The sequence below is a fragment of the Poecilia mexicana genome, unplaced genomic scaffold (genome assembly GCF_051168715.1).
Source record: "Poecilia mexicana isolate PSO_F unplaced genomic scaffold, ASM5116871v1 scaffold_19, whole genome shotgun sequence".
NCBI lineage: Eukaryota > Metazoa > Chordata > Actinopteri > Cyprinodontiformes > Poeciliidae > Poecilia > Poecilia mexicana.
In genome coordinates, this window is record NW_028263388.1 from 11838387 (window position 1) to 11850692 (window position 12306).

At 41.8% G+C, this 12306-nt stretch overlaps 1 protein-coding gene across 2 annotated transcripts in view; it reads right to left on the bottom strand.

Moving 5' to 3' along the window:
* Positions 1-12306, bottom strand: part of srcap (Snf2-related CREBBP activator protein) — a 41307-nt gene that overhangs the window by 10485 nt on the left and 18516 nt on the right. For both annotated transcript variants that reach the window (XM_014983961.2, XM_014983960.2), the window contains 18 exons: positions 11419-11509; positions 11184-11273; positions 10595-10768; positions 10229-10452; positions 8844-9021; positions 8607-8743; positions 8072-8241; positions 6050-6379; positions 5672-5858; positions 5399-5568; positions 4550-4707; positions 4225-4440; positions 3893-4057; positions 2762-2917; positions 2332-2676; positions 1172-1338; positions 623-927; positions 342-544 (listed from right to left, as the gene is read on the bottom strand). In XM_014983961.2, the coding sequence (XP_014839447.2) occupies positions 342-544; positions 623-927; positions 1172-1338; positions 2332-2676; positions 2762-2917; positions 3893-4057; positions 4225-4440; positions 4550-4707; positions 5399-5568; positions 5672-5858; positions 6050-6379; positions 8072-8241; positions 8607-8743; positions 8844-9021; positions 10229-10452; positions 10595-10768; positions 11184-11273; positions 11419-11509 (3466 nt within the window). The remainder of the gene's footprint in view (positions 1-341; positions 545-622; positions 928-1171; positions 1339-2331; positions 2677-2761; positions 2918-3892; positions 4058-4224; positions 4441-4549; positions 4708-5398; positions 5569-5671; positions 5859-6049; positions 6380-8071; positions 8242-8606; positions 8744-8843; positions 9022-10228; positions 10453-10594; positions 10769-11183; positions 11274-11418; positions 11510-12306) is intronic.

A 12306-nucleotide genomic window follows, 5' to 3' on the forward strand; every position in this document is an offset into this window, starting at 1 on the left:
TTTACAGCTGTTTTTGTCTAATAGCAACGTCATTGTTATAGTTTTTATTTATTTTATTTGGATTTTAGCTTGTAAAGCAAAAGTGGTGGAAATGTGCTACATGAACTTATATAGACAAGTCAGAGCAGCAATAAACATTTGAAAAGAAAGCAGGTTGATTTGATTCTTGGACTCTGACTAACATATTTCAACATATTGTTTATCTGTCTCCACAAATAAAAATCCTGCAATGATTTAGATATACAATATGTGGAAAACTGCTGCAAAGTCCAATGATTCAGATGGCTTTCAGACTCGCCTCTCCCCCACTCTTTACGGAAAGCACTCCTTCTGGAACTCACCGCAGTCGTACTGTATGAGCCTCAGGTCAGGAAACTGAGTCCTCATGTTGCAATGGATGCGGTGGAGGCTGCGTGTTAATGGAGCGACCTGACCCGCCAGCGTGGAGGAGAACACCGCCTGCTTGTGGCTCAGAGATGGAGGAGGATGGCAGCAGTGCATGGAGATCAGAGGAGCCTCCACAGGAGGGATCACAAACACAAACCTAAACGAAGAGAAAAAAAGAAAGCATTAAACAAATCTCCCTACTGTATTAGCTTTATATGCGTCTGTTAATGTCTACCTGTCGATTATATGGCTGAGGTGCTCCACCCTTTGATCGGGGGTGTGGATGGCTTCTCTTAACACAGGGCTCTGGAACCAGCAGTCCTGCTGCTGCGCGAGCAGACAGCTGCTGTGGCCCGAGCGGCTCCACTCCCCCTCCGCCTTCAGAGCCGCCGGCGACGGATGAGGGCCGGGGAGGAACGTCAGAAAGTCTAAAACCTCGCGGCCAAACACCGGCATCGCCCTGCAGTGGCGCTCATTGACTTGGAAGATGAAGTCGAGCCGACTGTCTCGCTGCCGTTTCATCTCATCAGCCAACCATGACTGTTAAACCACAGAAAGTCAGATGATTGTGAGCAGGAATGTCACAAAAAAAAAAAAACATCATAGAGCAGAATGACCAAAATGAGATGCGCCCACAGGAAGCCCACATGCCATCAGGAGGTATTTCTTTCACATGCATGCTTTATTTTTTGCAGAAATTGAGACTAGAAACAAAGACAATCTACAGGGCATCAGATTGTAGTTCTGGAGTAAGATTGAATTTAAAGATATAAAAGCCGCTCACCACATGGAAAGGAGAGCGTAGAGGCGGGTGGGGTGCCCTCCTGTGTGGGGGGTTGGTCTTCGCACTCCCACTGGGCTTCAACTTTACCGGTGGTTGGCTGCTGCTGCTGTCTCGAGGTGCTGCTGAGGGCTTGGCCACAGAAGGCGTGGCAGCAACCACAGTTGGAGCTAAGGATAGGATGGAGAAGAAGGCAGAGAAACACTTAACATATGGCTAATAACCTAGAAAATACAAACTCTACTTTTGTGCATCTTTGGAACGTCACACATCTTTGGATTCGTATGATTTTCCAGCAGTAAAATTCAAGAACTTTTAGAGCATTTTCAGGGGAAGTTTTCAAACTTTTCCAGCAACAGACAGTGTTTTAAAACAACACAAATGAACTAAAAAAAACAAGTCTTAATTCACCATTACATGATATCAATTTATTACTGCTACTATTAATCTTGTAATAGTATTCTAGGCAAACTAAAATAAATCAAAATGTTATGTTTTGAAACGTATTCCTCTCACACCTTATGCACCTGAAAAATCCTCTAGTTTCACTGACAATGTTTAATCTATAAAATATAAGCCAACATTTTATTTCAAGTCATTGGGCCATTAGGAATAATTAATATTCATTACACTAAAACAACGCAAACAAATGGTGTTAAGGTTAATTACCTTCCTGCACAAAGAAAGTTAAAAAAAAAAAAAAATCAGTTTAAGTTTTCTGGGATTTAGCAGATAGAAATGATTCTGGTGAACCTAAACAACAAAAGTTTAGTCTGATTTGACAGAAAAAAATGTGTCTGTCTTTTTATTATCTTTAAATATATAACTTAAATAACGTTTTATAAATTAAGACTAAGCCAATCGTTACATCGAACGATTCGCTCCATCATTGCTCAAATTGTGCAGTTTGACTATCAAGTACTTTCAAGGACTTTATACATAAGCCGTTTCCAAATGTTGAAAACATTTAATTTGAAATTCAGGCATTTTAAGGGCCTGCAAGCAACCTGCTCACTGTTCTGGCAACATCAAACAAGGCAGGCTGACGGATTAAGTACAAAACTGCACCAGGCTTGCTGGGAAGGGAACACCTGCAGGAAATGTGGATCCAGGGAAGTTTGCAGCAGCTCAGGAAAACAGATCCTCTTAGCATGTTGTCTCACCTGGCTGCTCTATGCTGCAGGGGGGCGGCTGCACTACCTTGAGGACTGGCCGGGGGGGTTGGGGCTGGTTTGGGGTGGAGCTCGGAGGTCTGAGAGGGGCTATAGTGTAGTGAGCCGTAGCGGGGCCGGGACCGGGCCCGGGGGCGCGTGGGGCAATCTGGAGGAGAGCCGTGCTCCGGACAGGGGCGGTGTTGGTGTGAGGGTGCAGGGAAGGGGGCGGAGCCTGGGGAGCAAGACGTGGGGAAGGGGCAACTGCCAGTGTGGGCACGGGCCCACCCTCCTTGCCTGCTGCCTGGCGCACAACAATCTTCACGACGCCAGGGCTGCTCACCATGGTGGAGGGAACTGAAATGAAACGGGGAGAATTCCCAACTTCAGGACCAACTTCTATGCCTTGGGTTAAATTAACAGGAGGTCAAAGGTGAAATACCTTGGGGTGAGGCATTGTGCGGCAGCTTGTTTGCGGCGGGATTGGCGACAGGTGTGTTTGCGGCGTGTGTGGCGGTTGTGGTCTGGACAGTGAGCTGTGCAGGCTGACTGATGAGGTGATGCTGCACACCACTGGACACCAGGTGCATCACGTTACCTGGAGAGGAAACGGGAGGGAAAAATCCAAATGAGACAAAATCAAACCCCTGGGCTGCTACACAGTTTACACTTTAGAAGTTCAGACTGTTCAAGACTAACTTTAAAATAAGCTATTTCTGACATTAAAGTACAAACATTGAAAAGGTTTTTATCTTTTCTATGTGCAGCATGAAAAGATTTTCAACTTTGACATTTTCAAGACTCTGTTCTCTTTTGCTCAATTAACTGTCCAGCTAATTTTTGTTATTTAGACAAATTAAAACCCAACTTTAGCCAAAATACAGCATCTTTCTCATAACATTATGCTAGTCTCTCATAACAGTAATGTTTTCTGATCATATGAAGCTTCTACCAGCTGGTTTCTGTCACTAGACGCAATTAATCTCCATAAGAATAAACATGGAGGTCAACATTTCTGAACATCTGGAGGAAATCTGCAGATGAATCCGGTGCAGCAGAAACCTACCAATGTCCAGATAAAGACATGACTGAGGGAGGTCCATCACCATCATGGTGGGTTTGGGGAAGATGGTTTAACCTTTTTTGTTTTCTCATCTTTAATTTCTCCCATGTCAGATGAGTCAATCCATTAACAGGTTGACGTAATGAAGCAATATTAAGCATATTTCTCCCTATAATTTTTAGCAAACTATCAGACTTTTAGTTTGTTTTTCTAATACATACCCTAAAAATGTATAATTCTTACTTTTTTTTTTTTTTTAGTGCAGCGTACAGCTTAGTGCGTAAACCGATTCTTCATACGAGTGAAATGAATTATTTAAATAAGTCAGTTTTTACACATGGTTTAGTGTCAGTTTGATCCAAGGATCTCGATTAATCTAATTTTAAACGCCTGATAGATGTTTCCATCATTCGTAGCAAACACTAAATCTGCTCTCACACCAGGTTTAACTACTGCAGATCGAGATCCTCCATGACGTCATTTAAACTGTGTAGTTGTGTAAATGACAACCTTGAACTGGGCGTGGGCCGGCTGCTGGGACCTGGTGGATCTGCGCTCCAGACAGGGTCAGTTTGTTGCCTTGAAGCTGGAAGGTGACGGGTTTGCTGCCCTGGCTCGACGACACGGGTCGTCCTGCCAACGAGGCCAGCTGTGCGATGCTCACCACCTCACCGGCTGGGTAAGAAAAACAAGACTAATGTTAGCTTATTCTTTTAGTTGAAAGCAGAGATTTCAGCTGCTGCACTGAAATCAATGTTTTATTTTTACCAGCTGATAATAAATGTGAGTTTTAAAGAGAGAGATAAACCCTCAAGCACTTCCCCTAAAGTTAACGCACTCACATGGCAGCCTTGCTTGCATATCGGGGCTGAGTAAAACCCTCTGCGGCATGATGCTGCTGGGAGCCGGACTGGGATGGGCCGGTATACCGGCTGCACTGGGCGCACCGGGAGGCCGTACGGTCAGTATCGGCTTCGGGGCGCTGGATCTCACTGCGGTTTGAGGAGCGGGATGAATCAGAGGGCGAGGCGGAGCTGTAGGTGCCACTGAACACATCACTGGAAGATGCGGATAAGAAACTGTGAGCATGCGAATTTAAAAATAAACTAACAAGATTTACGAAGACTTATTTATTTATTTTTATGTTTTTCTTTTCTTTGCATTGACCTTGCTGAACAACAGGAGCAGGAGGAGGAACAGGAGCCGGAGCGGCTTCAGAGACGGGAGAAGGTTTGGGGGTCTGGGCTGCAGGTGGAACGGAGCAGGTGGGTTTGTTCATCAGCAGAACGGGTCGATTATCTCCTTTAGGAGGCGGCTGGAACATCCTAAAGTAACATCACAACGATCATTCAGAAAAACACTCGTTAACAGGCAGTCAGCAGAAGGTTTAGAGAGATTTAGTCGATAAGAAAATGACGACAAAAGACCAGATTGTGATTAAGACCATATTTTATTTTAAGCTAAAATGTGTTGTCAAAATTAACACTGCTCAGAACAAACTTCATGAAGGTCTGCCTCTGAAAGCTCTCTCTAAAAAGTTTAATGAGTTTATTTGTGTAGCACATTTCAAAAACAAGGAGACCCGAGTGATCTGAAGGGTTGATGCAACAAAAAATCCTTTATGTATTTTGGTGCCAAGTTGTTCAGTAATTTATAGACTAACAGAAATGTTTTTAAAGTTGTTTTCTGAGCCAGTGGAAGGACTTTAAAATGTTTCTGACTCACCATGTCAGAAAACAGAGAAAATACCGGATATCAATTATTCATGCCATCACCGTCATTATTTATAAGATGCCTGGCGGCAAAATATAATAAAATATGTTTATTAATAAATCCATCTAATGAACTGGCCAAGTTTAGTATCTTTCTTTGAAGAGCTACTGGATACTTTTCCTCAATAAACCCCTGGTTTGTTCACAGTTCTGTTTCTCTTCCATGTTCAAACATAACTTGCATATCTCTCCTATTCTGCATTTGTCTAAAAATAATAATAATAATCTTGGCTGCGGCATGTACCTGTTGACCTTCATGCGGACCGGTTTGGGTCTCGGTGGTGGTTCAGGGGACTCTGTAATCTCCTGTATAAGCTGGCGGCTGACTCTGTGGCGCGGCAGGAAGATGTCCGCCTGGTAACGGGTGACATGGTGCTCCAAACCGACAAGATCAAATGCAGAAAGGTCGCAGCGCTGGAAAGTTAAAACAGAAATGTTTTTTTTTTTTTTTTGCCATCCTTTCACAGCTCATTTGAGCAGCAAATAAAAGTTTTGTTGAGCATCAATCCATGCTAACCTTCAGAGGAGAAACCTCCAGAGCTTCCTGCACCAGGGAGGCAGTGCGGAAGACGATGGGCTGCGTGATGAAGGGCGACTGGATGGGTCGAGGGTCAAACAAGTTGGGGTGGTTGCAGACTTTGCGGAGCTGCATGAGGATGTTGATGACGGACATGAAGTGACCGCTGGCCAGTGTTTCCCGCGTCCTGTGGATCACAGAGAGAGAGAAAGCTGGAGGTTCATTTTCCAGGAGGACAACTAGTCAGAGCCGAGATCGTGTGAATCTAAAATTAAGCACTACTTTGCATTAGTGTGTCACATGAAACCTGTGAAAAAAGTTCAAGCGGCGTGAGTATTTTAAGACATTAAATATTTTTCTGATCCTTCAGGAACTCACGAGGCCTGTGCCATGAAGTCGTCGTAGAGAAACCTCTGCCGTTTGGAGAGGCGGCAGCGAACCACGTGCTCGTATTTCTTCGGCATCTGCTTCTCGACGTCGGCCTTGATCCTCCTGAGCAGGAACGGCCTCAGCACCTTGTGAAGCCTCTTGACTAGGCCTTCGTTGTACTCCTGGCTGCCCTCAATCATTCCCGTCAGCGGGTTGGAGAACCACTCCTTGAACTCCCGGTGGGACTGGAAGACGTGAGGCATGAGGAAGTGCATGAGCGACCAGAGCTCCATCAGGCTGTTCTGCAGGGGAGTTCCTGTCAGCAGCAGCCGGCGGTGGCTGCGATGGAGAGATGGGTAGAAGCGAGGTCAGGATAAAAACTCAGCCAGCAAACATGAAGACGGTTAAAGTGAGCAAGTCTGGGCAGTCGGTAACTCAAAATCCCCTAATTTCAGACTCCAGGGGAGAGCAATACTTTCAGCAGATAATAGGAAGGCTGAACAATGTACAGCAAAGTAGATCTGTTCTAACCTTTTGACCTTTCAACCTCTGTCTGTCATGTAACAAGAAATGCTGACGGCCCTTTGGAAATCTCACTTGTGCGATTTGTTTAGAAATTAGACATTTTCTTTACACGTTACATTAAAATAATTCCAGTAATTAACAGCGCTTAAAAGAAACTACTCTTAATCCTAATTCTGGAAGCTTGGAAAAGAAAATATACATTTTCAAAGTTCTTACATCTTACATTACAGTTTATAGAAAGTGGTCAAAAATGGTTACAATTTTTTTATCAATAGCACAAATTCTGATTCATGTATTTTTACTTTTGTGTGTTATGGACCTTTGGAAGAAAAAAAAAATAGCTGAATCAGCAGGTCAGACCTCAAAAAAAAAAAAAAAAGAAATTCAGGAAAATCCACAGTGGTACATCTCTGGTTTACTGAACAACAACAAAAAATCTCCTCTCTTTTGGTAATTTTAGCTGGAATATGGTCCAGCAGCCTGAATCTAACTTTTCCTTCTGCTTCATATGTCTTTGCAGTCGATTCTCCAGTGACATAATGCACATTGGCAGGCCTCCAGCCAAACGTCTCATAATGAAAATTAGCGGAAAATAATTATTTTTTCCACATCTTTGCAGCCCGGATAGAGTTGGTTCAGCATTCCCACAGTAAAAAGGTCAACAGTTGCATTATTCATTTCATCCACTAAAGCTATGACAAAAATATTCCATCTATTATAAGACACAAATGTTTAATTTGAATGATAATGACAACAATGATAGTCAGTTTGACAATGAATTAAAACAAAAAAAAAAATCCAAAATATTGATTATTTCTTCTACATGTAATAAATCAAGACATTCCTTCAATATTTTCTATTTGTAAGTGATTTCAATTCATATAAACTCGATGAATCAAAGCTAATGAATCAAAGCAGCGGCGCACAACTTTATCAACTCGTTCGTCTCATGTAGAAAAGCTTTGCTTTAATCTAACCTGTTACGCTCCAAGTTTACATTTTGCTTCTATTCATTTTAAGCCACCAGAGGGCAGCGTCAAACACGGATAGAAACCTGTGACAAATGAACTTCAACCTGAGCAGTCCAGCTCAACTTTCAGCTGATGATTAAGAGTCAGGACGGATCGCAGTGTGACGGGACGCAAAAGGCTCTGATGTCTCTCTGCAGATCACAACATGCCTGGATTTTGGAAATACTCATGAAATGAGCCATAAAAATATCATATTACCAGGAAGAACAGAAAAATAAAACACCAGAACGTCAGCAGTTTTGACTCAATAGTATTACTCTTGCAATTAAAAAACTGCAGTAAAAGAGTCGATTCACAACTGTCACCTTATAGACAAAAGAGTGGGACTACCAGAGACTGGCTCATTACAATAACTGCAGCCATTTAATGTTTAGAACAATAACAGATCTGATAGAGTAGCGCTCTTTTATGATAGCGATAATAAGAGGTGAAATATTTCAGACACACCAAGCGAGGTTCGACAGGCTCTACAGACCTGTTGAAGTTCAGCAGACTCTGCCAACGCTGGGACTTAAAGTTCTTGATGTTCTGAGCCTCGTCGAGGATCAGATAGCGCCAGGACTTTCGCCTGAAGGCCTGATGATCTTGCAGCACCAGCTTGTACGACGTGATGCAGACGTGGAAAGCGTTGGGTTTCGTCCAGCCCTGTGAAAAGAAGTGGAGAATAAAAAGTGAGCTGTTCTCATTTTTCACTGGCAAGGTTCTAAAAAAAAAAATAAAAAAAAATAACTCTGAACAGTTGTCCCTTTTTGTTATGGCAGATTTAAGGATAAATATGAGTAAAAGCGGCTAAAAAATTGAATGTGTGGTTTTCAAAGATCTATGGTGAGAATATGTATTCAGTCTCCCTAAACTACAAAACTGCCTTGTGGTATTATAAGGGTGTAACCTGGGCTACAATTCTGCTTCATGCTCTCAATATTTCAGCCCCACGTCATACATGATGCCACCACACGCCCAATAAAAGAAAAAAAGCTGCAGACAAACCCAATAAAGCAGAGAAACATCACCTGTCTCTTCAGCTTCCTCTCCTTCTGGCTTCCAAAGTAGGTGAGGATCTTAAACCCTGGACACCAGCGCTTCAGCTCCATCTCCCAGTTCAGCATCACACTGGTGGGGACAATGATGAGGTGGGGACCCCAGTTCCCTAAAGAAGAAGAAAAAAAACACTGGTTAACGGAAAGCACGTGTACATGGAGAGGGATTTTAAAAACAGGCTTGAAGAATAAATAAATACTGGCTGTTACCTTTTTCACAGGCCAGGTGGGCTAACAGAGCGATGGTCTGGATGGTTTTCCCCAGGCCCATTTCATCAGCCAGAATCCCATTGAGCTTCTTCTCGTACATGGTGACCAACCAGTCCAGTCCGATGTGTTGGTATTCCCGCAGTGTTCCATGAAGGAGGAATGGGATGGGGGTCTTTACCTTTAGAAGGGAAAAATATGAGAAAGCAATGATCCAGATGTGAACAGGGTTAGAACGAAGATGCACAGAAAAACAGACCGGTGACCAGAATCGGACCGTTTTCAGATTATCCAGCCCTGACTGGTAATACTGACAGGTTTAAAAACATAGTCTAAGGAAGAACTATTATTTAAAAATAATGTACTTTCTACAACATGTCTGCGGTTCATTGGGCTTCAAGAGAGAATATGACTATAAGCAGATAATAGGAAGGATTTATGTAGTAAAGCTACATATTTACGCTTTAAGGCTTTCAACTTGAAGAATATTGTGGATTTGGAAATCAATCAATCAATCCAATTTTTTTTGTATAGCACATTTCAGCAGCAAGACATTTCAAAGTGCTTTACATAATTAAAACAAAAACACCATGAGAAAGAGAAAGACATTTTGAAAAAGATTAAAAAAGATAAAAACATTAAAACCTGCACCCCTTTAGGACTTCAGTTAAATGTCGTTTAACTGGGGCTCTAACCCTCTGGGACTTTAGTTAAACGTCATTTAACAAGGATTCTCACACCCCTAGATATAGATTCGTTGAACTGGGACATTTTCCGGGGGGCTTTACATAGACGGTGGGAAAGAGAAATAAAAAGAAGTTAATAACTAGATGAAAAGTAAAGGTAAAAACATTAAAAACATCAAAGACATAAAAACTAAAGATAAAAACATTAAAAACATCGAAGACATCAAAACCCACCCTCTAACCCTAATTTAGCCATAAGCAACTCTAAACAGGTGGGTTTTAAGTTGAGATTTATAGGCACCCAGTGTTTCAGCTGTTTTACAGTTTTCTGGAAGTTTGTTCCAAATCTGTGATGCATAGAAACTGAATGCTGCTTCTCCTCGTTTGGTTCTGGTTCTGGGGATGCAGAGCAGACTAGAACCAGAAGATCTGAGGGGGTCTAGACGGTTGGTATAGCAATAACAGATCTTTAAGGTATCGTGGTGCTAAACCGTTCAGTGAATTACGCTTGTGAAATGTTACACAAGCGTAATTAAATACCGCCTGCAGCCAAAAGGCATGAAAAACGAATTACAGTGAATACTGTTTTTATTTTTTCTTCTATTTTAGGTCTTAAAGGAGACTTTGGAATCGACCTACAGAAATGATGATTGGTGCATCTCTAGATTAGAAGACGGAGTAGTGGATGTTACAGCAACCGACCTTGGTTGTAGCCAGAGTGTAGCCTTTGGGCTGCAGGCTCTCCGCCGTCGCAGCAATGTGGCTGATCTCTTTCTTTGGACGCGAGCTGGAGGAAGGCGGGCTGTGGTCTCCCTCCTTCAGCAAAAGCTCCATCCCTTCATCTCCAAACTCATCCTCCTCCTCCTCTTCGTCACTCTCTTCTACATCTTTCTCCGAGTCGTCATCTGCGCTGTCTCCAGGGGAGTCTGAAAGAAGTGCATCAGAAAGATGCAAGAAATTAATGACAGAAAGTTTTTAAAACTTTCAAATTAGTAAAAATAAATAAATAAATAAAAAAGAAGAAGAAAAGCTAATAAATAATTCCTGATTCTCAGGGAGTGCTGATACCGGAAGATGACGTGTTGCTTTCCACATCACTCTCATCTTCCTCATTCTCCACCTCCTCGTCCCCAGACACCTCCGAATCAGAGCTGGCTTTGGAGGCAGAAGCAGAAGGAGCCTCAAAGTCAGAAGCGTACGCTCCTTTGTACTTCTCCAGAAGCTCTTCCAGACTCATGTCGCCTGGAAGAGAACCAGAAACAAGTCAGGTTGGAGTTATTCGTTCTTCTACACAATGAGACCTGAAATAAAGTTCCTTGCAAAAGAAATTTTATTTTTCCTTAAGCCTTCTCTCAATTTGTTAAGATTACAAATGCATTGATTGGGATTTTGTGTGATAAACACAAACATATTGCATAGTTAAAGATAAAAACACACAGCTCTCAATATTTATCACAAAATGTAAAAGAAAAAAAAATATGGATCCATTTGCAAAACACTAAAATTGTAAGTAATTTCAATGCAAACACCACATGAAGCAGCTAGGAAGAGTTATCTAGGTCACGATGAAGGTAATTGATAAAAAAAAAAAAACTATCAGCTGTAAAACAGGCTAAATTGCTGGAAAAGTATGGAGGAGGGAAAAAAAAAAACCTACCTTCTTTGGCCAGGTCATCAAGTTCTTCAGCATGGTTGACGTTTCCTTCTACTTTCTCCTGAGCTGCTATGGTGTCTTCTTCATCCTCAGCTGAAAACAGGAGGTGAAACATCATTATTATTTATTTGTTTGTTTCTACAGAAAAGCTTTGGTATTATCCCTCATCTAAAGTCTTAAAGTGTAGAAAATACACAAAAAGTGGTTGCAGTCTTGCACCATCTTAAATTAATCTTACCGTCCTCCTCATTGGCAGTGAACTCTCCATCTTCATCCTCCTCCGCTGATAAAGAAGATTCGTTTGAGCATTCTTCCTCTGAGCCAGATTCCTAAGTTTTCCAAAGATGTGGTGATTACTTAGCAAAAAAAAAAAAAAACTGGCACAAACTTCCTGTATATTCAGCTGCAGCTGCTATGTGGTTAAACTGAGCAATTTAAAAAGTCATACCTCACACTCACAGTTGTAGTAAAGTTTAATGTTGTAAAACTTAAGAGCTGTAATCCTAAGGGGTTTATGAGCATGTCTATTACACTTCAATACGTTCAGGGCTGTTTGTATAATAAAACCTAGACAGAACAAAGGCGTCGTTAACCCAACATATTCGTCTCAGAAATTCATGCTCAGTCAGATGGAGCTCCAAATGGAGAGAGGAAGGGGCTCACATGCTTTAGCAAAAGATCGTCAAAAGGCATCAAACATGACTTGAAAAGGTTTTTCTAACAGTTAGGCTCACTGCCCTTTCATCCAAACAAGAAGCTTGTTCTTGGTTGGCTCTTATTTGAAAATCTTGCATTAGACTAAAGCTGCCTGTTTTCATACTGAAACAACTTTGCTTGAATTTTTGAAGCCATCATCATCATCATAATGCCCTTGAAGAAGCTTTCTAAAGCATGCTGTTGGGAGAGAGTGTGACTGGTTGTTACTAGCTAAAGTTTAGCTCATAGTTATGACAGTTTGTGAAACTGCTATGAAAGATGGTGATGTTACAGAAAAATGGTGATAAAAATCAGGTCTTTCAAATTGGAAGGCCTCTATGCCATCACCCTAATCTTTTAACAAATCGTTAAAATTACCTCAAATCAAAAGAAACATGTTGGTAAAATTACTTTTAACTTTTAGTCAATC